The sequence below is a fragment of the Harpia harpyja genome, chromosome 20 (genome assembly GCF_026419915.1).
Source record: "Harpia harpyja isolate bHarHar1 chromosome 20, bHarHar1 primary haplotype, whole genome shotgun sequence".
Taxonomy (NCBI): domain Eukaryota; kingdom Metazoa; phylum Chordata; class Aves; order Accipitriformes; family Accipitridae; genus Harpia; species Harpia harpyja.
In genome coordinates, this window is record NC_068959.1 from 16,609,088 (window position 1) to 16,636,699 (window position 27,612).

The 27,612-nt window shown below is 36.2% G+C and overlaps 1 protein-coding gene across 13 annotated transcripts in view; it reads left to right on the plus strand.

Annotated features, from left to right (window-relative positions):
- Positions 1–27,612, plus strand: part of TENM2 (teneurin transmembrane protein 2) — a 716,298-nt gene that overhangs the window by 167,138 nt on the left and 521,548 nt on the right. For all 13 annotated transcript variants that reach the window (XM_052816231.1, XM_052816228.1, XM_052816232.1 and 10 more), the window contains exon 3: positions 6,387–6,677. In XM_052816231.1, the coding sequence (XP_052672191.1) occupies positions 6,452–6,677 (226 nt within the window). In that variant the 5' untranslated portion in view covers positions 6,387–6,451. The remainder of the gene's footprint in view (positions 1–6,386; positions 6,678–27,612) is intronic.

The following is a 27,612-nucleotide window of genomic DNA, read 5'->3' on the forward strand; positions in this document are numbered from 1 at the left end:
AATGTTAATGCTTCATTCAGAAAAGAAGGAAAAACACTCTCCAAGAGGAAGAACTTGAAAACTTGACACGGCTGAGAAACTCCAGAATACACAAAAATTTTTATTCTGTCACTTTCTTTTCTTTAGTTCTTCTTCAAAGTTTCTACTGTTCTGCCTCTGTGTATCTGGGAAGAAAAGTAGATGTCATTTCAGCCTCATTTATATAACCAATTTGGGTGGATTTATAAGCCCTTCTCTGAAAAATGAGTTAAACTTTTTGCTGTTTGTAAATGTCTGTACTTTATTCATTGCTTGTGTCACATGTTTTGTAAAAACATGGCCATCTTTCTGAGTCAGTGTGACGCAATCTATTTCTAATGGCTGGTGTAACATCTAGGATGGGAAACAACATGGTAGTTGACATACTCTTTTGATGACCAGCTACTGAAATATATAGGATGCAAGTAATATTTTAGTAAGTTTAAAATAACTTTTCAAGAAAAATCATGTAAATATACTGTGTGGGCTAATGGAGGCACTAAATAAGTTTTTTATGATGGAGTCTTAAAGGCCACTAGTTTTCTTCCGGCTCTGGAAGCTATCACAAGTGTTTGTGAAGGTTGCTATTTCTGCTGTTTTTCTCACAGGGGGAAAAGCTCACAGTTCATAGCAGATGAAATGAAAATGAAGAATTGATTGGTTCATATGTGCCACACTCTGCCTCAGACCTTGAACACTGGCAGGTGCTTAGCTAATAGTGAAATTTTACTGGTACAGTTTCTGAATCTATAGTGATCCCCAGCTCATGAGGTTCATACACCAGAATCCACATTTAACGACATTTAGGAATTTGTATCTGAGTTTGTCTAGCTGCTCTTTCAACTGACACAAAGTACCTTTAAGAAAGAAACTCCACATTTCAGTATTTGGAGAGGGAAAAAAGAAAGAATATGAAAAATCAGAAGAAAGACTTATCAATGGAAAATGAGGTCACATTATTACACCAAACAGACTGTCCAAATATACTTTGATTTTTGCTCCAAATCAATACTAGCATGCTTGTCATCAACATTATTTCATGTGACAAAGTGTACATACTATAGTACTATTTCATTTAAAAATTGCATTTTATTTATTGCCTTTTAAAAAAGGCAGAGGTGATCCAGAAGTAGAGGTGTACTTTTTCACTACTATTAAAATCAGCAAAAAATACAGCAGTTAAATAACCCTTTTATTTATTCCCTGAAAATTTGTTCTGTGCCAAAGCTGAATTATTGAATCTTCTCATTTCAAAAATAGCCTTTGCATAAAATAATGAACAGCATTTGATTCTCTAAATCACAAGCTTATTTCCAGTTGTTGATGATGAAAAGAAGTACAGGCTTTTAAGAGACCTGTTTTTTAATGATCAGATTGGTACATGGTGTACTACTTCTTTTTTAAAAAAAAAAGACTGTTTCTAATATTATGTGCCCTATTGTAATGTTTTGATCTAGTTGTGGTAGGTTATTTAGGGGCACAAAGTAAATGTGAAGTGCTTTGTTTTCTGTTGAACTTCCAAGTGATTACTGCATTCTGTCTATTGTGAGTGGCAGTTCTAATGGCCATGTACGCTGTAATAGTATAAGGGATGATTAGAAAATGCAAGAAACAAGCACATAAGTAAGATCAGTGTACGAATCAACTTCAAATTTAAAGAGAGTTTTAGCATAGGCTTCACTAAGCCATTAAAATTCATTTTGAGTCCTCCCTCCATGCCTCCTATTGATTTGACGTTGCTAACACAAAAAGAAGTGGTCATTTTTTTTAAAAAAACCCTAAACAAAAAACTGGTTTTTACTTCTCAGCTCCTCAGCTTTTTCTTCTCTTCTCTCTTCTGTCTTCTGTCCTCTCTTCTCTCTTCTCTCTCCAGGACATACAGTGTTTTAATGCCCTTGGACTACCCCACAGTTACCACTTCACGCTCTTGTTACCAGTGCTGTAGTCATGTCCAGGTAAATGGTTGCTGTGCATGAACACAAGAAATCTTATACTGGGTGAATAGTGAGTCCAAAGGTTATTAGACACGTGTAACTTGTGGCACATGCGGTATGTCAGCAGCAAATACAGCATATCCCATTGTCCTGGTTTCAGCTGGGATAGAGTTAACTGTCTTCCTAGTAGCTGGTACAGTGCTATGTTTTGAGTTCAGTATGCAAAGAATGTTGATAACACTGATGTCTTCAGTTGTTGCTCAGTAGTGTTCAGACTAAAGTCAAGGATTTTTCAGCTTCTCATGCCAGCCAGTGAGAAAGCTGGAGGGGCACAAGAAGTTGGCACAGGACACAGCCGGGGCACCTGACCCAAACTGGCCAACGGTGTATTCCATACCATGGGACGTCCCATCTAGTATAGGAACTGGGGAAGTGGGGGCGGGGAATCGCCGCTCAGGGGACTGGCTGGGTGTCGGTCGGCGGGTGGTGAGCAATTGCACTGCGCATCATTTGTACATTCCAATCCTTTCATTATTACTGTTGTCATTTTATTAGTGTTATCATTATTAGTTTCTTCTTTTCTGTTCTATTAAACCGTTCTTATCTCAACCCACGGGTTTTGCTTCTTTTTCCTGATTTTCTCCCCCATCCCACTGGGTGGGGGGGGAGTGAGTGAGCGGCTGCGTGGTGTTTAGTTGCTGGCTGGGGTTAAACCACAACACCCATTTATTGCTTTAGATCTACCATCTATGGAAAGTCTAGATCAGCTGAGACTATCCATCTTTGAAACTTGACCAACCCTTTTGCAAAGCATAAATACCTTATTCAGAAGGTTAGAAAGGGGTCCTCTTAGTGCTTCACAGATAATTAAAACAATGCTAGATGAGAAAAACACTTGAAGTCAGTTGTTAGTGGTTGTACTACTCTGTAATATAAGTGGGTCAATATGAGCAGTCTTAGTGAAATCCTTTGAAACAAAAGAAATTATTAAATCAGTTACTATTTAGGTCAATTACTCAAAATAAACCATTCACAGAGTGCCCTTGAGACAGGCAAGTCAAAGAGTATCAGGAATTTTAAATTCAAATTGAATCTCGCCATTATTCTCACTCAACCAAAGCCATCACATTTTACCTTTCCAGGAATACATTACATAAAGATTTGACTAACAGGGAAGGTATTTAGCACTGAATTGAAACAGTATTTCATCTGTTTAAGATAAGTATGAGAAAAATGTGAAACAAGTTTTCAAGGAGTGCGTTACAACTTCATTTCACCGTATTTTAAGCCATGTATGGTGATACTGTTGTCTGAATTTTAAGAGTGTTTTTTTGACGATGCTATGGAACTGCTTTTTGCCTGACTGTTTTGTTCATAGAAATCCCCAAAGCAGAGATGAGGATGGGAGAAGAATCTATGAGAATATTTTGTTGCATTTAGGTAGATGTATTTAGTCTCAGATGCTTGGGATTTGTCCTCAAGTAATAGAAATATCAGAAAAAAAATTACGAGTACTGTAATAAATATGAACATGTCATTGAATAAAAACCCCAATAAAAATGTTTTTCAAATTATCTATAATATTTTTAAGCATGTCTTAAAATTTAGTAAAGTTCAAGAAATTTTTAATAGTATAGTATTATAAAGATCAAGTTATTCACCAAATTATTATGACATCTGATTCTTGTAACAAGATTTTCCTTAAGAAAGGTCAGAGTAAAGCTGTTGGGACATATTTATCATATTTCTACATTTATTTTCTTGTGTTAACATGTTGGACTTGTCATGGTAATGACAGTGCAGACGTTGCACCTTGCATTCTGCACATGAGGGTGACTAAGAAATATTTCTTGGCATTATCAACAGTAGAGCATTGTCTTACCATTTCCTTTTATTTTTGTATTTGTGGGGTAATTGCACAAACTCTACAAAAGAATGTTTACTGAGGGAACAATTTCAAAAAATCTTGTCTGCCTGAGAAGATGCTTTAATAAACTAATATCATGGAAATACTCAGAAGTTTTATCTCATTCATAGTAAATCCCTCTTTCAACTATAGTAAGAAGGAATTAATGTTCTTTCAGAAACAATAGAAATCAGGCCAGACAGCTTAAAGTTTAGCAATCATAAAAACAAAAAGCTGTTTGTTTTCTGAACTGATAGACAATACCTTCATATGGAATAATAGGCTTTTGTATTGAACAGTAGCGTGAAGACGTCCAGAGAGTAATTGGCAGGTTTTTCTCAATACTGTACTGTATTCATCTGTTTCGGTGTTTTATAATTGTGATATATTGATATCTGAATTTGATGAGATAGTATTGAACTGGAATCAGAGCGCCAGGCATTGTTAATCTAAACGATCATATATCTCCTCAAACTTCAAGCAAGTGTTTGTGCCACCAGTGTTAACATGCTTTACAGTTTAATAAATATTACAGGGCCAAAGAATTGAACTGAATAATTCAGATACAGAGAAGTCAGCTTAACCACTAGACGTTCAGAGAGGTGAGAAATGGGAGTGTATATTTAGTCTTCCTTTCTCTTTAATCTAAAATTCTAAAACTAACCCTCCCAGTTTTAAGTGCTGAACATCTTCGGTTTTGGCTTTTCTGTGTGTGTTGTTTTGTGGTTTATTTTTTTCTCCTCTGAAATGTACCATCATAGTTAAAAATAAGAGAAAAAGGAGGAAAAAGTAAGCATGTTTACATTTCTTATCGCTCACAGATTGCAGAGTACCTGTGGGTGGTTTAAAGCAGCTGTTTCTCCTGGTTACCTAACTTTCTTCTTTAAAATATAGAAAGAAAAAAGAAAAAAAAAAAACCCACAACAAGTCTAAATGTCAGAGTCTAAATGAAGCCAAGAAACCTTTTCTCAAGTCACTAGCTCATCTGGCCAAGTACTTTTATTCTCTCTTAGGGACATAATCTATTCCAGCCAAAAAGCAATGATTTAGCCAATATACTTATGCCAATGTTATGACCTCCTCCCCTATGGGTGAAAACAACTACAACAATGAAAGACATGACTGCCTTCTGGGTTTTTTATTGTCTTTCGCTGGAGCTTGTTACCTTGGTGGCAGAGGTGGCAGAAGGAATCGTACTGCTGAAGTGCTTTGGTAGTTTAAGTAAGACTCTGGCCTGCGACTGGGTGTAGCAGGCGTGTAGGACCTGCTCCCGTTCTGCTGGGTGGGCTTTTGAGTAGGCCACCTCAAGTGAGAGGGGACAACGAGAAAGAAAATGTCTTCAACTGTCCCAGCTAAATTTGCCAAAACCGTTTCTTCTCCTCCTTAGCCACGTATAGAAAAGCAGAGTTTTTGTTCCAGTTTTCACTTGTTAGCAAATCTGGGTATTTTTTGTGGGGGTATTTTTTGTGGGGGAAGATTTCGTTTCCAGCAGAAAGTTTTGTAATGAGGATTTCTCAGGACTATTACAGACCTCGGCATAGGATGCCATGAGAGAAAGACATACGGATACCAACTCAAAATAATTAGTACCCCAGTGGTTAGGGTGCTCATGCTTAGTGTGTTTCTTGCTTTCTACAGTATCTTTCATTTTGCAGTTTATGCATGCTAACTGTGCATATATGAAAGTATATATGCCACAGTAAGGGTGTCCTAATTAAGTAGACTGTAAAAATCTATCTCTTTCTGGTCCAGTGAGCAAGAAGGTATTTACACAATTTTGAAGAGCTCCAACTGCTGATGTGGATAAACTGGTCATCTTGAGGGATTGTGAAGAAGAGCATCTAGTCATGTTCTGTGGTGCACAAGAGCAGCCAATTCCCAAACTTTGTTCAGAGAATCATAAAAATGCAGAAATGTCGAGGCTGGAAAGAACCTCTGGAGACACCTGGTCCAAGCTTTTGCTGAGAACAGGGCCTTGGATTATGTTATCCAGGGGCAATAAAATCAGTTGCTGCTGCTTGTGAACACATTGTTAAAGGATAATGTACACCTTTGTAATGCATTAATGCTGAATAGGAATAATCTCCTCTATGCAACTTTCCTGCGTGCTTCATTCTTAATTGCAAGCCCTCCTGCAGGAAGAATGGAAATAATTAAAGCTGGTTTGAGTCTGCTTTTCTTTGTACTGTTGCATAACAGGAACAAATATTATTCTGTCAGTTCTGTGCTGCGTTATCAGTGCTCATTCAAAGATCAAAAGATAACAGTGTTTTTGTTTTACCATTATTTTTTAAACTCTTCAATGAGATGATAATTTAGATAGAAAGCAATTCTCTTGCAGCATTTGATTTTCTCCCCCCCACCCATTCAGGTCAATTATTTCAATTTCTAAGGATGCATCATGTGGGTCTTCTCTTTCTTCTCAATCCGTGCCAGATTGTTCTTCAAGGATAAGTCACGGAAAGTAGAATAAAACAAAATGTAGCAGCAACGTTGCTCACTCTTTTGTTATGCTTTCCTGTTTTTAGGTGACAGTGACTGACCCCAAATATAAGCGTGACTTTTCTGAAAACGTCCTACCTGACTCAGAATAATGGATATAAAAGATAGAAGACACCGTTCTCTGACAAGGGGCCGTTGTGGAAAGGAATGTCGCTATACAAGTTCTTCACTGGACAGTGAAGACTGCCGAGTACCAACTCAGAAGTCTTACAGCTCAAGTGAGACGCTGAAGGCGTATGATCATGACACCAGGATGCACTATGGAAATCGAGTTTCTGACCTGGTTCACAGGGAGTCAGATGAGTTTCCAAGGCAAGGTATGTTTAAAGTCAGAACTGGTTTCTTCTACAGTAATCCACGGTAGACAATCTCTGTGGCTTGTTGAAGTATACCAGTGTTATAAGGAGTTTTATTGAAAGAACGGTAGGAGAATGGTTGCCATTTTAACATTATTTCAACTGTTTTGTGTTAAATTAGGAAGTTCTTTCTCTTCTCAGATTTCTGATACTGTCGGAATTCACTATTGGTAAATAAGGCAAACCAGGATCCACTGTTCCTGATAAACACAAATGCTAGTGACCCTTAACCAAATGTTGTATTTGTCATGGATCTCAGGGTTGGCCAATATGCTAACTTTCTATTCTATTTCCTAGGTTCATTTTGGAAATAATAATGGCATTTTCACCTAAACTTTTCTGTCTTTAACAGAGTGCCTGTACTGAAAAGATAACTAAAACACTGTTATAGTAAAACCCCATATGGCCAACATATAGTCATTATTAATCAGGTGCCATGGAATTCCTTTCCTGTTCTTGACTGCTCTGTAATTGGAATGTAGGAATTGGAATGCTGTTTCCTCTGATTTCATTTTGTCGCTGCTTACCCTTACTGCTTACCCTTCACCTCATATAAACTGGAAGGAGGAAACCCATCTAATTACTTCTATAATTGGCTATAATACGTTATCGCAGCATTGAGATCCTAGAACTAATATTTGAAATAACCTGCCTGTGTGAACTTGTAAGCAAGGTGAAGTAACCTCTTCTTTTATAAAATGTTCCTTGCTTTAAATACCTGTTATGTCCAATGAATTAATGAATTAACAATCTAAATGTTTTTAGTTGAAAAAAATGTGATTATGCCTTTGCACTGTACACACACGTAGTTTTACTCTCAGGTATTTACTTGTCTTAGTAAATCATAAGTCTGTGTGTTGAAACTGATAGTGAACATTGCTTCATAGGAACAGTGTTTAATCATCAGGTTAACTTGACCAAATAGCCTGCTGAAATTGTCACTTAGTCAACAATTAGATATGGTTTTTAAAATAAATTACTTGGTTTAGTTTCAGTTGAAGAATCAGATATGGTTTATATATCAAGCAAGATATAGGCAGTTTTGAGGCATAAATGTGTAGCCCTTTGTGTCCCTCTCAATGGAAGGTAAATTATCTAGTACATTGTCAACTGCTGAAACTCTATTATTCTATATATGTGCTTGTTAATGGCTTATGATAGTTCTCTACTATACATTTTTAATATTGTGACTCATGAAATTCTAAGTTATCACACTTCTATGTAGAGATCATCCAATGAAAGGTCATTTTTTATACTTGATATCATGTCATGCAACTTGTTTAAAGCATTCTGCCAATAGTCAGTGCCTGTCTTCACCTTTAAATCAAAATATCTATTAATTAGCATCGCTAATTAAAACCTTGTCTAATCCCGTGTTTCTCTCGCATTTGTGTACAGACATTTGGAAATGTTTGCATTGTGCTTGGTCTATCAAACACCCAGTTCTATTTTCTGAGGTAATCTCTGTTCTTGTAGAGTCTGTCTTTGCTTATAGGTATTTACCTAGAGATAACGCATCAAACTGCAACTAGATCATACGAGCTACTGAAGCCATTTTCACTGTGGTTTGTTCAGCCTTTGTGTACAGGAGTCATCTAAATATTGCTTTTCCCTATCTGGATGATTGATGCTTCAGCTCAAGTGCCTCATTTTAGTTTCCAGGTCATTATTCGGCATTTCATGAGGGTGTTCTTTTTCTCTTGATTACTGATTTGACAACTGTTCATCCTCCTCCTGCTCTTAATGTGTTCTTATCTGCCCTCTTTATGAAGGGGAGTGTAGATTGTTGGTAACTGAATTGAAATGCTCAGGGTTTTTTTTTTTTTATTATTATTTTTCCTCCTGCTAGTATGTGTTGTTATGTCAGATGAATAAAGTTTATTTTAGAGGGCCAGAGTAAGTTTTTTGTTAAATAATACGAGCAGTAACTCCTTATTTTCCTGCTTTTGGTAAGTTTACAAAGCAAATTTCTTTAGAAAATAAGTCTGTATGATGATTTTTCCTGTTTGAAAGCTCGGTATCTTTCTGATTGTACAGTTCCTCTACTGACATGAAATTTGAGATAATGTGGCAAGTAGATCTAGATTAAGACTTGCTACATGTTCTCACTTTCTATATTAATGTTATATGGATAAAAAAGTGGTTCATATAGTAGGAAATACTGTTCATTACATCTTATGCATGCGGTTTCCAGCTGCAAACATCTAGGAATTTATACATGTAAATTTATTCTAAATTTGAGTGGGTGTTTTGATGGGATTAAATTCTGTAGGAAATAAACATACTTAAAATAAATAGTCTTTAGAGAATTTTTTATTCATCTATTATAAAATAGCTTGACATTTTTTAAGCAATTGTAGATATTTTCCGCAATATTTTGTCTCTTCTGTTAGTAAAGCTATATGCATTTGACTTATTGAAAATTATCTGGTTTAACCATGGCACTGGATCTGCTCAAAGCAGTTGTTTTTAGCTGCTGCCTGATCATATGTTACTTGGTTTTGAAAATCTGTTAAGCATAAGACCAGGTTGTACTACTTCTATTTTTGTTTGTTATGGTTAGACAGTGAAATGCTAATAACAAAACCTATATTCAGGGCTCAGAAGTCTGAAACAGATCATCTTGGTCTGCTTTAGTATTTTATTGTCCTTCTGTTCTTACTTGTTCGTCTCATTCTTCATGAAAAAGCAGATCTCCAAAGTATAAATATCTCTCTAAGCTAGTGTGAATAAAGCATTTAATAGGAAAATTGAACGTTGGTGGAAGTGTAACTCTGAGAATACAACTTTAAAACTTTGTCATCGTTTGCATGTTTTGAAATAAGCTTTTTGTGCTAATCATTGACAAATGCGCCTACGAAAGAAAGTTCATCTTTGTTGTAGCTGCTACTTTCTGGTGCAGTATTCGGAAGTTTTGATATAAAGGCATGAAGGGTGACGTGACTGTGTATTACCTAAAGCACCTTAGTCTGGCATTACTTCTGCTGTGCTTTTCCTAAGATGTTTACCTGTACTTTTTCTAAGTAATAAAATTTCCCTTTTAAAGTCTGTTTTTAACATAGCAGTAATAATATTTGTGCAAAGTATTTCAGAATAGGTTTAGTATTTTTGTGTCAAGCTTATTTTCTGATCATCTTCAAAACAGGTGTTCAGGTTTTTGGATAAAATGACAGGTCCAATGCATACTTGAGCTATTAATTTGTCTTAGATTTTCCCTAATATAGATAGAAACGTATTTGTAAGTCAATACCTGCACTGAATATTCATTAGTCAATTGATCTGAAAAATACAGTCCTTCAGTGTATCTGAGAGCGCATTCAAACATTACAAGATTTATTTAAAGTTGAGGAGTCCTTTTTGAATACTGTATTTTAAGATGAATAGAAACTTTTATACTTTTTGCTAGGTTATGTCAAAAGCTTGACAACAGTTCTAAGACCTCTGAGTATTTGGAATATTTTACAATCTTCTGGTGATACATGAATTTCTCTATATGCTATTTCTCTATATGGTATTTTTCCACCAAAGAGAACCAATATCAAACTACTTTTTTTTTTTTTAAATACCTTCTTTCTAACTTCATCTGTTGGCACAGCATGGTGAAGGTAGATGTCCTTTAAGGCTAAAATGAGGATTTTGGAAAACCTTTCTTTAAAGAAGTTGCTTTGAAAGGCAACTTTTCTTCGAGTATACTTTGTAACCAAATTTTGCTTAAAAGAGCACTCTACTGAGTTGTTAAGGGTTTTAAACTGGGTTTCAAAGGCGCAATTGCAAACCTTACTGTTCCGGAGTTCCTCACTTGGCATTCATAGCTCATGGATTTTGTGTGTCTGCCTGGGCCAAATGCCAGCTGATGCAAAATTTATTAGCCAATAGTTATACTGAATTGACTGCTTTCTCATTCTCAGGTCAGATCTAGTTTAGCAGTAAATCTCTGCTGTGAAATGTTAGAACAACTAGAGTATATGATTGAAGTTATTAAAAATAAGTCTAAAAACCACAATCATATTAAACTGGAGCCAGCAGTCTTCTGAAATATTTTGAATTTTTTTACCACAGTTGAATTGCTTTGTATATGTCACAGCATCTCTTTTTGTATGGCGAGATAATTTCAGTAAAGAACAAGAGCCAATACCTTTCTGAATGTCAGCTCAAATTCCATTTTTTATTCTTTTATACTTAAAACCGTATGCTTTTTGTATCTTGTTTAACACTATAGGTACATTAATGGGAGTTAGAAAAAAGTAGTGACAATGATTATAATAAATCCCTTATAATGTCTCTTAAGATTGTCCAGTATTTTTATTAACATCAAATAGAAAATTAAGTTATTGCAGTAGAATTCTCAGAGAGGGGCACTTGGGAAGTATATAGTGCACTTGGGTTTCTTTCACATGAAGTTGTGTTACTGTGGCATACTACTCATCATCTCCTGGGTATTTCATACTGCATCTTTTCTCCATACATATTAAACAGGTTTCTTGAAGAAAAAAGAAAAATATCAATAAAACAACTCCCCCCAAAACCCAAACCCAAAGCAACCCAAACCAGTTTGATGAATCTACATTTTATTTTTTACAGCCTACTCTAGGCAGCTCTGATTGCTGAGAAAAACGAATGTTGTTTTCTCTTCTTGTTCTTCACATCATAAATCTGTCACCAAATAATTTACTGGGACACATTCGAAGAACCACACTGCAGTAAGAACATTTCATGAGACTGATTAAGCTTGTTCAGATTTAAAGTTATTGTGGTCAGGTATTCTGTGTTCAGCAGTGACTAATGTGCTGCTATACAGAGGGATAGTTGCTGTTACAGGTTCTAGGCTAACTGGACTTTGTCTCGCTGCTTATATTTCCAGTAACACCAAGATGAGATTTTTGGTTATCTTGTCATCAAACACAAGTCGTACTCAACTTTTAGGCTCAAATTAGTGTATCCCTTCCAAATCCAACTGAGTTTTACTAATTTTAGTTTTAATATTTCTTTCCAGAACCTGTGACCTTTTGAAAATTAAATGTTCAATATATAGATTTGGATTAAAGATGTTAAAGAAAACTTTTTTCTTGTATTCTGGCTAGAGTGGGAGCACATTCTTACTTTTCCTTTCTCATGTTAGGTTTTGAGTAGCATTCTGAAATACGTTGCTTTTTGGTATATCCATACACTTACGTAATCAAACAAAAGCCAAGGTAGAGGCAGGTGGCAGAAGCTTAAGGAGGAAGCCCTTAACAGGGAATCAGATGTAGGGTTGCTCGTGTGGGGGAAAAAGGCCTGAAGGCAAATTTCCTATTATAACTGGTACACACAGGTAACTCACACTGCTGTTGAATCAAGATTTACTTTGTTTTTAACGGTTACCTAAGAAATACGTGATCCCAGTGTAAAATATTTATTAAGGTGAGACACAGCTGCGTTTAGTTTCTCTTCTCTAGAAAGCATGGCATTAGTGAGAAATAAAAATTTATATTTTAATATGTATACCTTATTTAATAAAGCAAAGATGTTGAATAAAACTCTGTCCCCTACCTTCTCCCTCCCCAAATCATAAAAGATTATATGGTTCTTGTTGTTAAGTGATTTAAAAACATGAAAGCATTTTTCATCTGTGCTTTCATCTGTGTTGATATTGTTAATGATGGACCTATGTAGCAGCATTACTAGACTAGCAAATAAATGAAAGTACAAACCTTTATAGGAAAATATTCTTTTAGGGAAGGAAAATATTCCAAATATTCTTTTAGGAAAGGAAAATGTAAGAAAGTCTAACTCCAAATCCAACATGCCTCCTCTCATTTATACTCTAGCATCAGTCAAGTGGCCTTTTGAGCTTTAATATTAAGATCTGCTGACAAATAGGAATTAAACTAAAACTTTGTGTATATTAGATCTGAGTCACAATAACATAAAATCAGAAGGAAATCTCTTTAGAAGTGGCTTTTCAGGGAAGCATCATGGAATAGACTCTCAGTCTTCGGGGTACTTCCAAGTACATATGCATAAATTGTTTTCTCTTGCTCTTTTGTATTGTGTTTGTTTGGGTTTTGGGGGGGTTTTTTGTTTGTGGGGTTTTTTTTTCCTTTTGAACAGCAAGCTCACTGATTTGTAAATAGTAGTTTAAATCAGTTGTTCTGAAAATTTCTTGCATTCCCCTTCCATCCTCCTTTCTTGGTGTTTCACCATTCTATATCTTCATACATTGTGACTTAATTTGCTGGGCGTGGTTGGTTGCTCAGGCCTGCTGGAACTAACCATTGAGAAGTCAGACTGTCTAACAGGGACTTGTTGAATGAAGGTGTAACTCTTGCTCTCTTACCTATTTGACTGGTAGATCAGCATCTTGGCCATTAGGAGTCCTTCTCTGAGAGAGCAGACACTGAATGGCAGCAGATGTATTCCAGCCCCACAGTTCAGAGCTGGCCGTTGCAATACAGCATGCTGAAGTATTTAAAATGTCATTGCTATGGAAAGAACATAATCAGCTAGCAAGCTAAATACACAATGTAATCAATTAAAGTATTACCAGGAATCTCGTTCTAGGTGAACATGATAAAGATGAAGTTGGAGTTGAATAAAATACTATCTTCTGAAGCTTTATATAGAGAAGCTATGATGCTGACAGAGGACTCCAGTAATAATTAATATGGCCAGTGCTGAAAAACACAGTACTATTCTAATATTAATATGTATTTGTAGAATAAACAAAAAACAGCCAGACATAATAGGCGAATTCTGTGTACACACAGTTTCTCTCAGGGAGTAATTTTTTGTTCTTGGCAGTTTCTCTCTAGTGATCATTATTAAAAATCAGCATTTGTTTGCAGTTAAAATTAGAGAATCAGAATGCAGGGATTTCCGATGCAAATATATAGGTATGTATATAGACTTATGCTCCTTTTTTTCTAAAGTTATTTAGTTTTCAAAAAGAGCTTCTGCTTTTTTTACTGCTGCTGTACTGGACTCCTCATTAGTTGATGATTAAGTTAAACTAGGTTCTATTTGTTTTAACCATTTACAGAGTTACATGAACATTATGTACTCTAGATATGAAAGGATAACTTCTAAAAAGTAGATGTTATCAACTCGTGTAGTTAGCACACACTGTGAATAAAAGAAATTTTTTAAAAACCTTAGGTCTACTGTAGAATAGGCTTAGTAGCCATTTTAATGCAAATACCTTTTCAAAAGTACTTTGAAATTAATAGGAATTATACTTCCTATACTTTATGGTTACAAATTTGTATCAAGCAAAAAGATCTTGTGCCTCAAAATAGAGGAGTACTGTTTGCTCGCCTTATTATGCTGGGGCCTAACTGAATGTTGAAGAAAACCTGTTCTTTGATTACTTTTTTTTCTCCTCACCCCTTTGCTTGGCTATGAAATAGAAGTCTAAGACTTTGGACACTGAAAATAATAATTTTTGATCCTATAAATCCTTCTCCATTTTCTCATACACGCACATGCACACACTCTTCTAAGAAGTTTGTAATATGTAGGCCCATCCATGTGGATGCTCTTTCTCACATTAAAATCCATTGTAAAGGGAAATAATCTACTCCAAGGAGATGAAATAATATTTTTCTTTTTAAAATAAAATATTCTAAATGAAAATACTTATTTCTTGATTAATCCTACTAACAAAAAATGGCTAACTTGTGCAAATTCTGCAAATATTCCACCTTCTCTGGGTTCTTGTCTTCAGAAGTATCTGCAGTTTAACATAAGTATTTTTTAGGGTGTATTTTCCAGCAAGAAGAGTTTGGAAAGGAGGCTGATTACTTATGAGTGTTCCCAAGCTGATGAAGAGACTCAGATGCTTTTCTAATACACCTATTACCATGAAAATCTCAGATTTAAAAAGCTTTTACGCTTGATCTGGGTTTGAATTGGGCATCTTTGCCCCTGCATCTTAGGCATGTAGCAGGAAATTAGTCTTTAGAAGTCATGTAGTCCAGAATTTGCATTAGTGAATATTGTTTTGTTTTTGCTGTGGACCTGGGCACCCCTCTAAAGCTTGTTTTCTGGTAAAGAAAAATCAGGCCGTTTGCTTCTCCTCTTCCTTTCTCATAATAGAGGAAGAAAGAAATATTTAAATAAAATGGAAATCCATAAATTTTAAACTGACAAAAGGCATTTCTTTTGGATTATACATTGTTGAACTTTCTGATACCAGAAGTTTTTAAGGTCCGTATCTTCAGGAAAATAAGGAAAGTATTAGACATTTGTATATTTTTGGAGTGTGTGGAAGATGGGTTAAGCACCAGAGTGTATGCACTGCTCCAACGCACAAGTCAGGTTTCAGCTCAAATGCATTGGGAACAGGTTTTAGGTGTTTATTGTGTTTATTCTGTAATTGTCTTTTACACCTTATTTTTGGGGTTTTTTTGCCCATGTTCTTTTGAAATATCTTACTATTGTTGGGGACTAAATTCTACACTCAGTGGACAACTGGTTGCTCTGTGGTGATGATTACTATGTTTATATTTGTTTTCTTGTCCCTGTTTGTTCTCCTAATACCTCAAATGGATTATGTGATTTTTAGAAGCTTTTCAAATATTATGACTGGACCCAAATACACACAGTTTACTTAGTAAGAAAAACATAAGGAAACTTTCAAACAAACAAACAAAAACACCACCCAAAACTCATTTTCTTCCTTAGAGAACCATTGATGTTTTGGAGTTGAGTCAAAGTGCTGATGATCAATTCACTTAAAGCCTATAAATGGGAATCAAAATTAGTAGAAAAGAAAACAAGAAGCAAGTGTAATTGGGTAAACAGGGACCAGCATGTTTTATTTGTTCTTTTTGTTTTATGTTATTTGTCTCTGGATTCAGAGTTCAGAAGGCCTTCCAGTTAGCTTGTTTGGCCTGCTATCCAGTTGCTTATTAACTTTCATCAGATTATTTCTACATTGATCCCAGTAATCTGTCCTTGAATGAAGCACATTCTGGAGTCTTGAAAACATCAGTCAGCAGAAAATCCATCATTTCCATTGGCAGGCAGCATCTGTGGGAAGTCAGCCTCCACGTTAAAAGCAGATGCCAGCTTCTCTTTGGATTTTGGAAAGTGGTTTCAGTTACTAACCATTAGGTCTGGTGATGCCCTTTTCTGTTTTATTGGAACAGCCATAGTACCCAGTGTTTTCTCTTTACAGTTCTGTTAGATGCTGCAGTTAAGCCGGTCATCTTTTTTATGAGCTCTGTCCATCTATCTATCTAGAGGTCTTCAAGCATCTGCCTGTGTAGTATCATCTTCTGTCATGAAATCAGATTTGTTGCTTCTTTCTAAACCCTCTCCTATCTTTTAGTTTTTCTCTAAAGGAAGCAATATGTACCATAGCAATGCCATATATGCCTCAGTGACATGGATAAAAACATGTTGAAGACACAGTGACAGGTATAAAGATAGCCCTTTCATACTACTTCCATGTTTGTAAATCCAAACTTCAGATTTGCTTTTTCTGGTAGCAGTCAGTTCCTGTTGAGCTGCTGGTCCTTCAAGGTTCCTAAATTTTTTCAGAGTCTAGATAGCTGACTAGACAAAATAGCATGCAGATATTTTTATATATTGCTATTTTTTTATATGAGTGCTTAGCTGGAAGTGTCTTACAGTGAATGCAAAAGTACATGTCTGTGAATGTAGACCATATTGGAAACAGAGATTTACTGTCCCAAAGTGTAATGCTTACTCAGCCATCTGATGAGATTTGAGCACTAAACAGTTTGAGAGGGATGCATAAAGCTGTTTTATTACAAGATGCTGTTATGAATTGTAGCAGCTTTCCTTATGGTATACTGCTGTTGCCAAACAAGTTGCATGAATGTAAGCAGTTTTATTTGTAATTACTTGCTTACATTTCCTTAGAATATTTGGGTTATAGCTGTTTGTGATTCCTACTCCTCCACTGGTGGCAATCCCTACATCCTGTTTAATCCAGAATGAAAAGATATCTTTTAAAACTGCTTCGAGAAAAGCCTCTCTGAGGAATGCTGTTTCTTATACATGGTATAGAATGGGCCTCAGATGTTTGTGTGTGTGTGTGTGTGTGTGTGTGTGTGTGAGCGACAGAACCTTGTTAAAATCAATGCAGAAAGCTTACACAGGAAAACTCAAAAGAGTTTTCTGTTTCTTCTTAATGCAGTGAAAAGTAAAGTAAGAGATTTCATTTTAGCTGAATTTGAGCAAGTCCAGAAAATGGAGGGAGGAATTACCCACCTAAAGAAATGTTATGGAAAACAGAGTAGTTAAGAACTAGGCTATTTTCTAAACTTTGGTCAGAAACTGGATGTTACAAACTGAATTTGACACTTTGGAAAACATTCTTGACATAACACTAAAAGCAGTGCCTGTTGTCTTGCTTATGATTCTGTTCTCTGAGCTCTGTGTAACTACCATTGTGTTCGATGATGCTAGTTAGCTGTTTTCCGTACAACAATCAAATGCTTTCACAATCATTATTTTCACACAGTAAGATACTTGCTTGAAGTAGATTACAAGAGAAGAACAGTTTGATCATCAGTACTGAAATGTCTCTTCAGTGTAGCTTGTCCAGTGTAATTTTGCAAGTCAAACCTTGGTCTTCTGTTGATTACCATGCAAGATGCTTCTTCAGCTTAATAAAAATCTTGCTTGGAAGATCTTACCAATATCCATCCTGTTCTATTCCTTGCATTGCTTCCTTTATCCAAGTTATCAGTCCAGGTATGCCTTGCCACTCCTAGTATTGTAAACTTATTTTAGCTGCATGCACATCACTGTCATATTTCTTCTTTCCTTATCAGCTCATTTATCCACTCTTAAGTTCTGAATCTTGGTAGTTGCTGTCACTGTGTTTCTTCTCTTAGCGTATCTTATCAATGTATTCATATGTGACCTAAACTTCATGGAAAGTTTCGTGGATGGTGAGATTACACAGAGAGCTACAGCTGAGGTTTTTTGGTTTGGCAGCTCCACCACCTGTTGTAGAATGTAAAGAAATGTCTAATGTTAAGAAAATTTAAACAAATATCCAACATCAGTAGTATTTTTTCCAATATTCTATGTGAAAAAGGTAGAATAGCGTTTGGTCAGTTTTTACCTAGGAATAAGCAAGTTGTGTGCTGACTGCTGGCTAGAAACAAGTTTATATTTTGATTATATGAAGTAGTAAGTAAGTGCTCAGTTGCGGGATGACTCAGTTCAGTACAACTTTGTCTTCTCAAATACATTAATCAGTTCAGTTTGTATAAGTATCGAAGTAAAAATGATCAGTATTTTAGGTTTTGCTACTTAAGCCAGCAGTAATGTTAAGTCCGATAATTTAAAAAAAAAAAAAAAAAATTTCATTCCCTCAAGCAAATGGCCCATTCTATGGCAACTGGTCTAGCACAGTATTCTAGCTTTTCTGAATTACTTCCAGTAAAATACTGTGTTTTCAAGATGGCAGTTTAAGATCACATATTAAATATTAGAAATATAATATTAATATTTCAAATTATGTAGTTACAGGACCAAAAAAACCTTTTATAAGTTATATTCCATTCAATTTCATAGCAATATCCAATTGTCTCTTGGAGTTTTTCTATCCCTAAGATAGGCATTTGAACAGTATTGAAGCAAAGCTAAAATGGTGCTTAATCTCTGTGGGAAACTATTACCTTTGATGAAAATTATTCACAATATGCTAAAAGTTTACTACACAAAAAATGATAATCTGGACATCATTCTTGCTTAAGTAATCTTATCAAAGAGTTGGAGAGGTGGGGAGGGTAGTATTAGATAGTTTCTTGTTTGGGAGGTTTGTGTTTTAGTTTCTAACGAGTGCTAAATTCGGTGCAATTATATTTTGGCACTAATTTTAAAATCATGACAGTGAATAAAATTTTGTGTATGGATAGGCAGCTAAGTGTGTGTGCTTTTATTAAGTATTTTTCTAAATTCTTACAAACCCAAAAACAAAACTTGTAAGACATTATTACCAATATCTGCTTCAAGCACTGAATTTATAAAGTAGTTTGTTAATAATATGAGGAATGATATATCACAGCTGTAATACTGTGTCTTCCAAAGTTAATGAACAGTTACAATTTTCATAATGAAAAATTAAAATAAGGTTAAAGTGGTTTATAAGACTGCCTACAGATCTAGCAGCAGTGTAATTAGAAGAAAGAACATTAAATTAAAGGGACTTGGAAATATATGTTACCTAGTATTGATAGAGGACTAAAATCCTGTACTTGTATTTAGGATTGTTCGAATGTGGACAATTCAACCAGAACACAGCACAGAAAAATGAAATGTTATTTGCTCACTGAAATCACTGTGTACACAACAGATTGTGGTTTTAGATGTCTTCAGTAGTTCAGTTATGTGATTCTCTCTTGTTGACTGAGTGCAACAATCTCTCATCTGTGTTTGCCCGTTTCTTTGCTATTTCTTAAGCAAAATGAACCTTTGTGCTTGTTTTTACTATTAACAAAGTGTAATAAAGGTTTCCTTACTGTGCCTTGGCTATTCTGGGGTAATTGCAACAATGTAACACAGATGAGGTGCTGGCTTAATATGTTAGGGTCTTTTTGAGAAAGTCCACTACCCACAACTGTTTGCCTTTGAGAGACAGTATTGCACAGGTAAGGCTTAGCTTGACTTTTAGAACTGACCCTTAAAGAAAACATCTACCTTCCAAGATGACATTCAGCTTCAAACCACAAGAAGCTGCCGTGACATGTTTTCCATGTTCCCGCGTTGCCCCGAGTATCAGCGCAGGGGTGGGATGCGTGTCGCACGGTCCGAAGCTGCGAAACTGCCTTCTCTTCTGACAAGGTTTGCCCAGGCAGGAGGTTGGGGAGACTCCATCACATGTAGGGAAGCTTTGAGAGGCTGACAGCACAGAAACTGAGATGAGCATTGTAATACTGCACTTCCCTGAACTTGTTTTTTCATTTTGTGTAATCCAGAATGACTGTAATTGAGAGTATATTTGGAATAAGCAGGCTTTGTGGTTATCAAATATGTCAGCTTTGCTCTTTATGTTTATATGTCGGCTTTGTAACTCTTATAAGCTGTTATTGCATGACAGATTCCTCCATCTTAAATTCAGTCTCTTAAATTCATCTTCTTCATTTTTTTGACAGCATAACAATGTTATACCTTGATCCAAGTATATCTATCCCACACAGGGTTTTCTGTGTGGCGGGGGTTTTTGTGGCATCACTATGCTAGGCAGAACAGTTCTTGTTAATGAAATTCCTCTGAAGTATTGTTTTAGTGTGAATTTTCTGTTGATCTGTGTGTTTCCTCATTATTTCTACAGCTTGCAAAAACAGAATGGGATAGGATTTATTCAATTTTTCTCCAGTGTCTCTTTTACTGCTGAGGGTCTTAGTATCCAGTTTAAGAAAATGTATACCCAAAAGATTTCAGAAGTGTGGCAACCTATCCTCTTACCATACAGATGTGTTATTTATAAAACAGAAACTTTGGCATTCCAAAATGTGATGGTTATCTGTAGAACAAGACAGGGTATCTGTGCATAGGAACAACTTAGAATAAATAGAATGACTTGGCAGATCAAAGAAACCCAAAATTAAGAGGTGATTTTCACAGTTGTAATATTTTATTGTAAAATATATAAATATTGTTTAGTAGTACTGATTCAGTTATTGAATCTAAAGTGTCAATTTGCTCAGCTGTGGAGTAGTGGATTGGGAGAATAGGAATTTGATTTAGATTCAAATTTGTTTTCCTGAAAATTATGATTTTCCTAACATACAGTGGTTTTGAATGCTATTCTAGGAATATTTTAATTACCCCAGCATCACTATTTTTGCATCCTCATAGTTTAAGCTATAGTTGGAGAGGGTGAAGTTGATAGTCTTTATCATAGAATCCTAGACTGGTTTGGGTTGGAAGGGACCTTAAAGATCATCTAGTTCCAACCCCCCTGCCATGAGCAGGGACACCTTCCACTAGACCAGGTTGCTCAAAGCCCCATCCAACCTGGCCTGCAACACTGCCAGGGATGGGGCATCCACAGCCTCTCTGGGCAACTTGTCCAGCGCCTCACCACCCTCACAGTAAGGAACTTCTTACTTACATCTAACCTAAATCTACAGTCTTGCAGTTTAAAGCCATTATTCCTTCCTATCACTACATACCCTTGTAAAAAATCCCTCTCCAGCTTTATTGTAGGCCCCCTTTTAGGTACTGGAAGGCTGCTGTAAGGTCTCCCTGGAGCCTTCTCTTCTCCAGGCTGAACAACCCCAACTCTCTCAGCCTGTCTTCACAGGAGAGGTGCTCCAGCCCTCTGATCATCTTCATGGCCCTCCTCTGGACTCGCTCCAACAGGTCCCTGTCCTTCTTATGTTGGGGGCACCAGAGCTGAACACAATACTGCAGGTGGGGTCTCACAAGAGCAGAGCAGAGGGGGAGAATCACCTCCCCTCACCTACTGGTCACACTTCTTCTGACGCAGCCCAGGATACAGTTGGCTTTCTGGGCTGCAAAAGCACATTGCTGGCTCGTATTTAGTTTTTCATCCACTAGTACCCCCAAGTCCTTCTCCGCAGGGCTGCTCTCAATCCACTCACTGCCCAGCCTGTATTTGTGCTTGGGATTGCCCTGACCCGTGTGCAGGACCTTGCACTTGGCCTTGTTGAACTTCACAACGTTCGCTGCTCTCCTGAAGTCCAGGGTAGCAAACTTGCTGTGTGCCCTCCTTGCTGCCCCAAGGACCTTGAACTCCACCATTACATGGTCACTCCCTCTTTCTCTTTATATCTTCCAGATTACAAAGAAATTACAGTAGTTAGTATATTTGTCAGGCATGGGAAAGACTTCTATACTTGCATTCGCACCAGGAATGTGCAAACATTAAACAAATGGCTCAGATTGATAGATTTACCCTAGATCCTCTTCATGTGACTTAAATAATGTTCTGCAAGAGAGAGGATATGGTAGCATATCAAAAAATGCTGTTACCAAAATGCACAGTAAATTTCCACAAAATGATTGAAGAAATTAAGCCCCTGGACATGTTTACGGTACTGTTTTTTCAGAATAGGAATTAAAATCTGTGTCTCTGGAGGTCATATGACTATTTAGCAAGGAAACAGACTCGTAGTTATTGCTGGCATCAGTGAATATCAAGTATGCTTTTTTTAAAATAAGAAGTATTGTACCTGATATGTTTAAAGCCTACATTAGGTCCAGCAGTATAATTTACTTAGAGCTGTGCTTATACAATATGCCTCAAAAAATGCCAAATTGTTCAGCTTAAATTAATCTCGTTCATATGTAATGAGATGTTTAAAATAAGTACTTCATTTATTGTTTGCTTATATAAGAGAAAATCTCCCCTACAGAGATGACATATGTAAAAGGCCTTTATGACTTCAGTTTTCAAGACCGAGGGTGAAGTTGAGCTAAATATCTGCACAAAGTTTACCTTCCTACAGCCTTTTTATTAAAAGATATTTTTCTGTTGTCAGCAGCTCTGAGAAAGAGAGTATTGTGGTTTAATTCTGCATATGATCTTTGGCAACCACAAACCTGCCCCCCAAAAAACCCAAAGGAAATCTGTTAGCAGTTTGAGCAGCTAAAGTAATAAGTAGACCCTGTTGGTTAGTATCCTTATCATTTAACTTCCTCCTGTTCCACTTAAAAACATCTTTGTGTGGACTATCTTAAATTTCTGATGGCTCGAGGTTGTAAATTAACATACAGCATAATCTGAAATGCAGATGAGGGGAGAGAGGGCACTTGTGGAAAGTGGCTTCTTGTCTTACTGTCAAGGAGACTGTTATGCTTGAAGTTTTATGTTTCTGCTGAAATCTGTAGATATTTTTGGATATGCAGGTGGTAGAGTGTCTGTCATTTTCTAGCTCTTTTTTCTCTCAAGGAATTCTTTGCAAGAATCTTTAGGTTCTTGGCAGAAGATTTTTAATGCATTTGTGTTTTTTCCTTTTTAATTTGCATTCACCAATCAATTACATGGTTTTCTCATGTTGGTTGTCCTTTCTTAAGGACTCCTAACCTGTGCAGAATGGTACTGGTAAATAAAGGCTTTTAAAATCTCAAAAAAAATTTTTCCGATGAAGCTAAATGAAGTGGCAGTATCTTCAGTGTTGAAAAGGCAAGGTAAATTTTGAGATATGAGGATTAATACAGAAGAGAGATACCAAGATAAAGAGAAGATGAATAAGGCTAGTCAGGAGCAATGCTGAAAGAGGGATAAAGAAAGAAAGGTATCAGTATGGGCTTTAAGGTGCTAACTCTAGGCAGAAGCAGCAAGAAGAGAAAGCATTAGCAGAATTTTTGAAACTGGCTCTTATCTGGAAAGTCTTATCCATAAAGTTGCCATCCCAGCCATGGAGAGAACTGGAAATATGGCTTTGCAAAATAACCTGGAAGGAGATAAAAAGAAAAGCATGTGTAAGATGGTATCAATCGGCATTGCGCTGTACATCTTGGGTGCATCAGCTAGTGGTGACGATACAAGATTGGGTTTTGCTTCCTGCCTGTGTAGTCGAATTGCTACGGACAACATTAAAATAGATCTATGGGAAGGTAATAGCATGGCTGCAGATGGAGGCAGTACCCTGCAGCTCATCAGCGACATACATACTTTCAGCAGCATAGACAAACGCTGCTGTAAGCCCGCTTACCTTCACACTCCTGTTGGATCCTCCTCTTCTGTTAACTGCACTGTGTTTCCATTCTGGGAAGTGGAAGCCAGGAAAACAGATCGTGTGTTCTACAACCTGGGAAGCGTTATCTGACAATGTCAGGAGAAGGACAGAAGGGGGGGGGGGGGGTTGTTCCCAGAGGTTTCCATGGACCAAGCCCAGAAGTGATGAGTGGTGGTGGCAGCTATAATGGACGTTCGTACTTCTTTTTCTGCTCTTGTTGCTTAGTGCATGTAGCACAACTGATGCTTAAGGATTGCTGAAATCTATGTGGTTGGCTTTATTTACCTGAAGGTGATGTGACTGAACTGCATTTAGCATTCCTTCCTTTCTTCTTCAGCTTGTGAGTTACTAATTTAACAAGAGCTAATGAGCTTTTTCAAATGATCTTACTGCCAGCTCTCTTAAATTGTCGTTTGGCTTTTCGTGTTAATTTGCAAAAAAATAGCGCAAAATGCCTTTCCTAAAAGCTTAAGGAATTTTTTCCTGGTGCGGAGCCTTTTCAGTAATTCCTGAGTTCAGTGGTGTCCTTTAAGAAGTATTTAGGCTACAAATATAAATACTATCTCAGCTCTTGAGGGAAAAAGCCTCTTAAATTCATATTGCCATACAGTTGTTTAATGTTTCAAAACCACAGGCTGACTGAAAGAAAAATCAATGGTGTAACTGTGACTCGCTCTGAAATGCAGCGATAGTCAAGTCCATATCTATATTGGATACCTAATGTGCAAGAGTCCAAAATAACCTTATGTTAAACATACAATCATCACAATAAAACATAGTTTTTAACGTAGCAGGCTTTGCCTATAAGTGCAAGAGTGCTCTAACAGATGGTAACTAGAGAAAGCATTATCTGAGAGAGGGGGGATGAGGCACAAGCAAACGACTTGCCCAGAATCTGCAACCTGCGCAGTGGCATGCTGAGACCGGTTTTGCAGGTGTGAATGGCAGGGTACCTTGGCGTGGGCTGTGGGACAGGTGAGTGGTTGCTGGCATCTTGGAAAGCAGTTCCACCTAACTAAGTGGAGTTCAGGAAAAAAGCTTGCTTTATTAACTGTGAATTAATTAGATCATTAAATAAGAATTTAGGAGGAATGCTCTGCTGTTGAGCAGAATCGAATGTTTTAATAGCACAATGTGTCTTTCCAGTATTTGTCAAGCAGCAATGCATTAATATTACAAAAAATTGAGGAATTAAAATATCAAAATATTATGAAGTAGGTATGATGATTCTACCTTCCAGGTCATTGTATGTTTATTCTGTAGGATAGATTTAGCTAAGAGTGCTAGGCTCGTAAGTGGCATGCTAAAATACTAATACATTAACATGCTCTGAATGTACGAATTGGTCTGCTAAAGTTGCCCATTGGGGGAACATGAATTTGAAGACAAGTTTTAGGTTTTCATAGCCAGGTGAAGTTTCGACACATCCTGTCGACAGGTGAAAAGGCCATGATGTTTATATTATTTGGAGAAATTTTTTTGTCTGTTTCCCAGAACAAATCATAGTAAGACTTTCAAAAGCAATTTGGATAAAAAAGTAAATTGGAAACTGGAAAAGCAAAAATGGGAGAAATAAAGCAAAAGATCACAAAACAATGAGTAATCAAAATGGTGTATAAATTTTTACATCAATATTTTGTCACTGTGTTTTATCAGCCTCAAAGGTTCGGTCTCTTTTAATACACTTTATGATCTGAGAGCACATTGTTCTTTAGCAGGATAAGGATTTTTGTGATCACCTGACACCCTTTCCAGAGTTTAGGGGGTTTTTTGTTGTTGTTTAAAGTTCCAAGTGCGTTTAAAAATACAGTATGAATTCACATATAGTGATAAGCAACATAAAAACTAATTTTATGAGCGTGCTGTTGGGAGTGGAAGATTGTACTGGTCGGTGGACAAATAGGGTTTTTTTCCCAAAAAAAGCAATTTCTGAAGACTATGTTTAAAGACTTTTTTTTTAGAGAAATTCGGTGCAGATCTAAATTAATATAGCACCGAGACCAAAAAAAATGCTGAGGTACCTGAGTTTATTGGAGGCAAAGTTAGTGTGTGGTGTGTTATTAGGTGGTCTTGTCAAGCTGAGGCAATGCTGAACTCAACAGGCCGTGTTTGCATAGACTTCCATGGATTTTGAATTGTTCTTGTGGTATCATCTTCCTCTACCTAAGTTTTCTTTCCCCACAATCCATATTTGTCATGTCTGTGACTGAACTCAGTGACACTACTTCAGAGCTTGAAGTGCCCTGCTGCTGCAGGGCCTATAGCTAGAATGCTGCCTTTTTTTTTTTTTTTAAGCCTTAATAATTAATAGCCATGGTATATGTGAGTTTACTGTAAAAAGCAGCCATTTTAATTTTTACAGTTTTCATTATGACATCATTAATGCTTGCTTACAATGATTTTGTGACTGTTTGGCCACCACTATTTTTCATGTATTTGAATTCTCTACTCACTTTACAGTTCTCTCGTGTTGGGGCTGTGTATAAAGCAGCTGTCACTCTGCTTATGTGAAGTGAAATTTCATGTCAGCAGGACAATCGTATGCTAAACTTGGTTTTATTTGTTCCAGAAGAATGTAATATATTATTCTCCTAGGTAGCGTACAAATATTTGAAATGTATTAATAATGGAACTTTTATATAAATTTGTAAGATGAAGATGACATTTTTCTCTGAATTAGGATTGTTACGTGCTAAGAGTAATTTTTCAACTAAAGTTCCCCAAAGTACAGTATTTAGAAGTACAAAAATGCATTCATATTGTACTTTTATTTATATAATTGGGTTTTATTTATTTTATATAGACATCATTCTTACCTTCAGAAAACAAATATGATGGTACTTTCCAATAATAAGCATTTATTTACTTAGAATGTTAAGTTTTACTTTCAGAGCTTTTTGATTAGAAAGGAAGAAAAGCAAACTGATTATTATGAACTATAAAATTATTCAGGTACTGATTTTATTAACCAGTAGATATTCCAGGGCACTTTAAGGTGCAATTCTTTTTTCATCTTTTCCACAGGCTTCTAAATGATAATGAACTTGTCTTGATGTGCATATTAATTTGTGGTGAAAGGTGGTAAATGAGACAAGTTACCCAAGATTTAAAGTCTAAGGAAAACAACTTGATATGCATCTACTTCATCTTTTATGTAGCTGAAAATGATATAAAATGGAAGAAGACAAAGACTCAGTCGAAGAGTGAAAAATGTATAAATTTTAAGTAATTCATAGGTTTTTTTTCCTGAAGAGAACAAAAGCTAAGATTATATATGTCATCCTGATGTACCAAATCCTATTTAAATAATTATGAGATCTTTGGATTTTGTTATTTTTTGTCTTACTCTAACTCGCATATTATACCATTGGGATAAATTATGTTGGTTCATTCCCCTTTTACAGACAAAGTGCGTGAGAAAAAAGATTAAGTGAGTTGCTTAGGGGCATGAATAACATTGTGAACAGAAAAAGAAAAAAAAAATCTTTGCACTTAGATTAGTAATCCATTTTTATTTATTTTAGCTAATACTTTCACTGTTAGTTTTTTCCTTCCTTATCTATTGTCTATGTAGCATGTATTCTTAACTAATCAAAAATTATTTTGATTCTAAGGAAACTTCTCTGATTAGTGAAACTTCAAGCCATCCATCACAAGGGAGAACTTCAGTTAATTCCATGTGTCTTGCCTTCATCTAATTTTCTGATGTTTCTGGCAAATACATTGTCCTGGTTGCCTTTATCCATCACAGAAATGTAATAATCATTTACAAAAATAAAGCTTAGAGTGCTTTATTTGTTGTTACAAAATAAAATTTAAAAATATGAAGGTGAAGTCAAAGATATGCTTTTACTGGGTTTTATTAACATAGGAATTACTCGTGTTCAAGCAGTTTGACAGCTTTATTAATATAATTCATTTAATAAAGAAGTCTGACACTGCTGGATTGGGGAGAACAAAAGATAGTCAAAGAAATAGGAAAGGTAGGCTTCAAGAGACACAACAGTGGAGGCTGAGTGAGGACTCTCACACCTTAGAGATGAATGGTAAAATTAAAGGAAAAGAAAATTAAAGGAAGAAGGGAAGAAAAAATGAGATGAATTTGCCAAAATTTTTAGGAGTTGTCTAAATCTGACTTATAAGTGGGAATAAGATCTCAGAAGTCAGTGATAACTATGTCTTTCATTGTGAATTGAAGTTCATTTTCTCACTGTGGTGACTCCTCA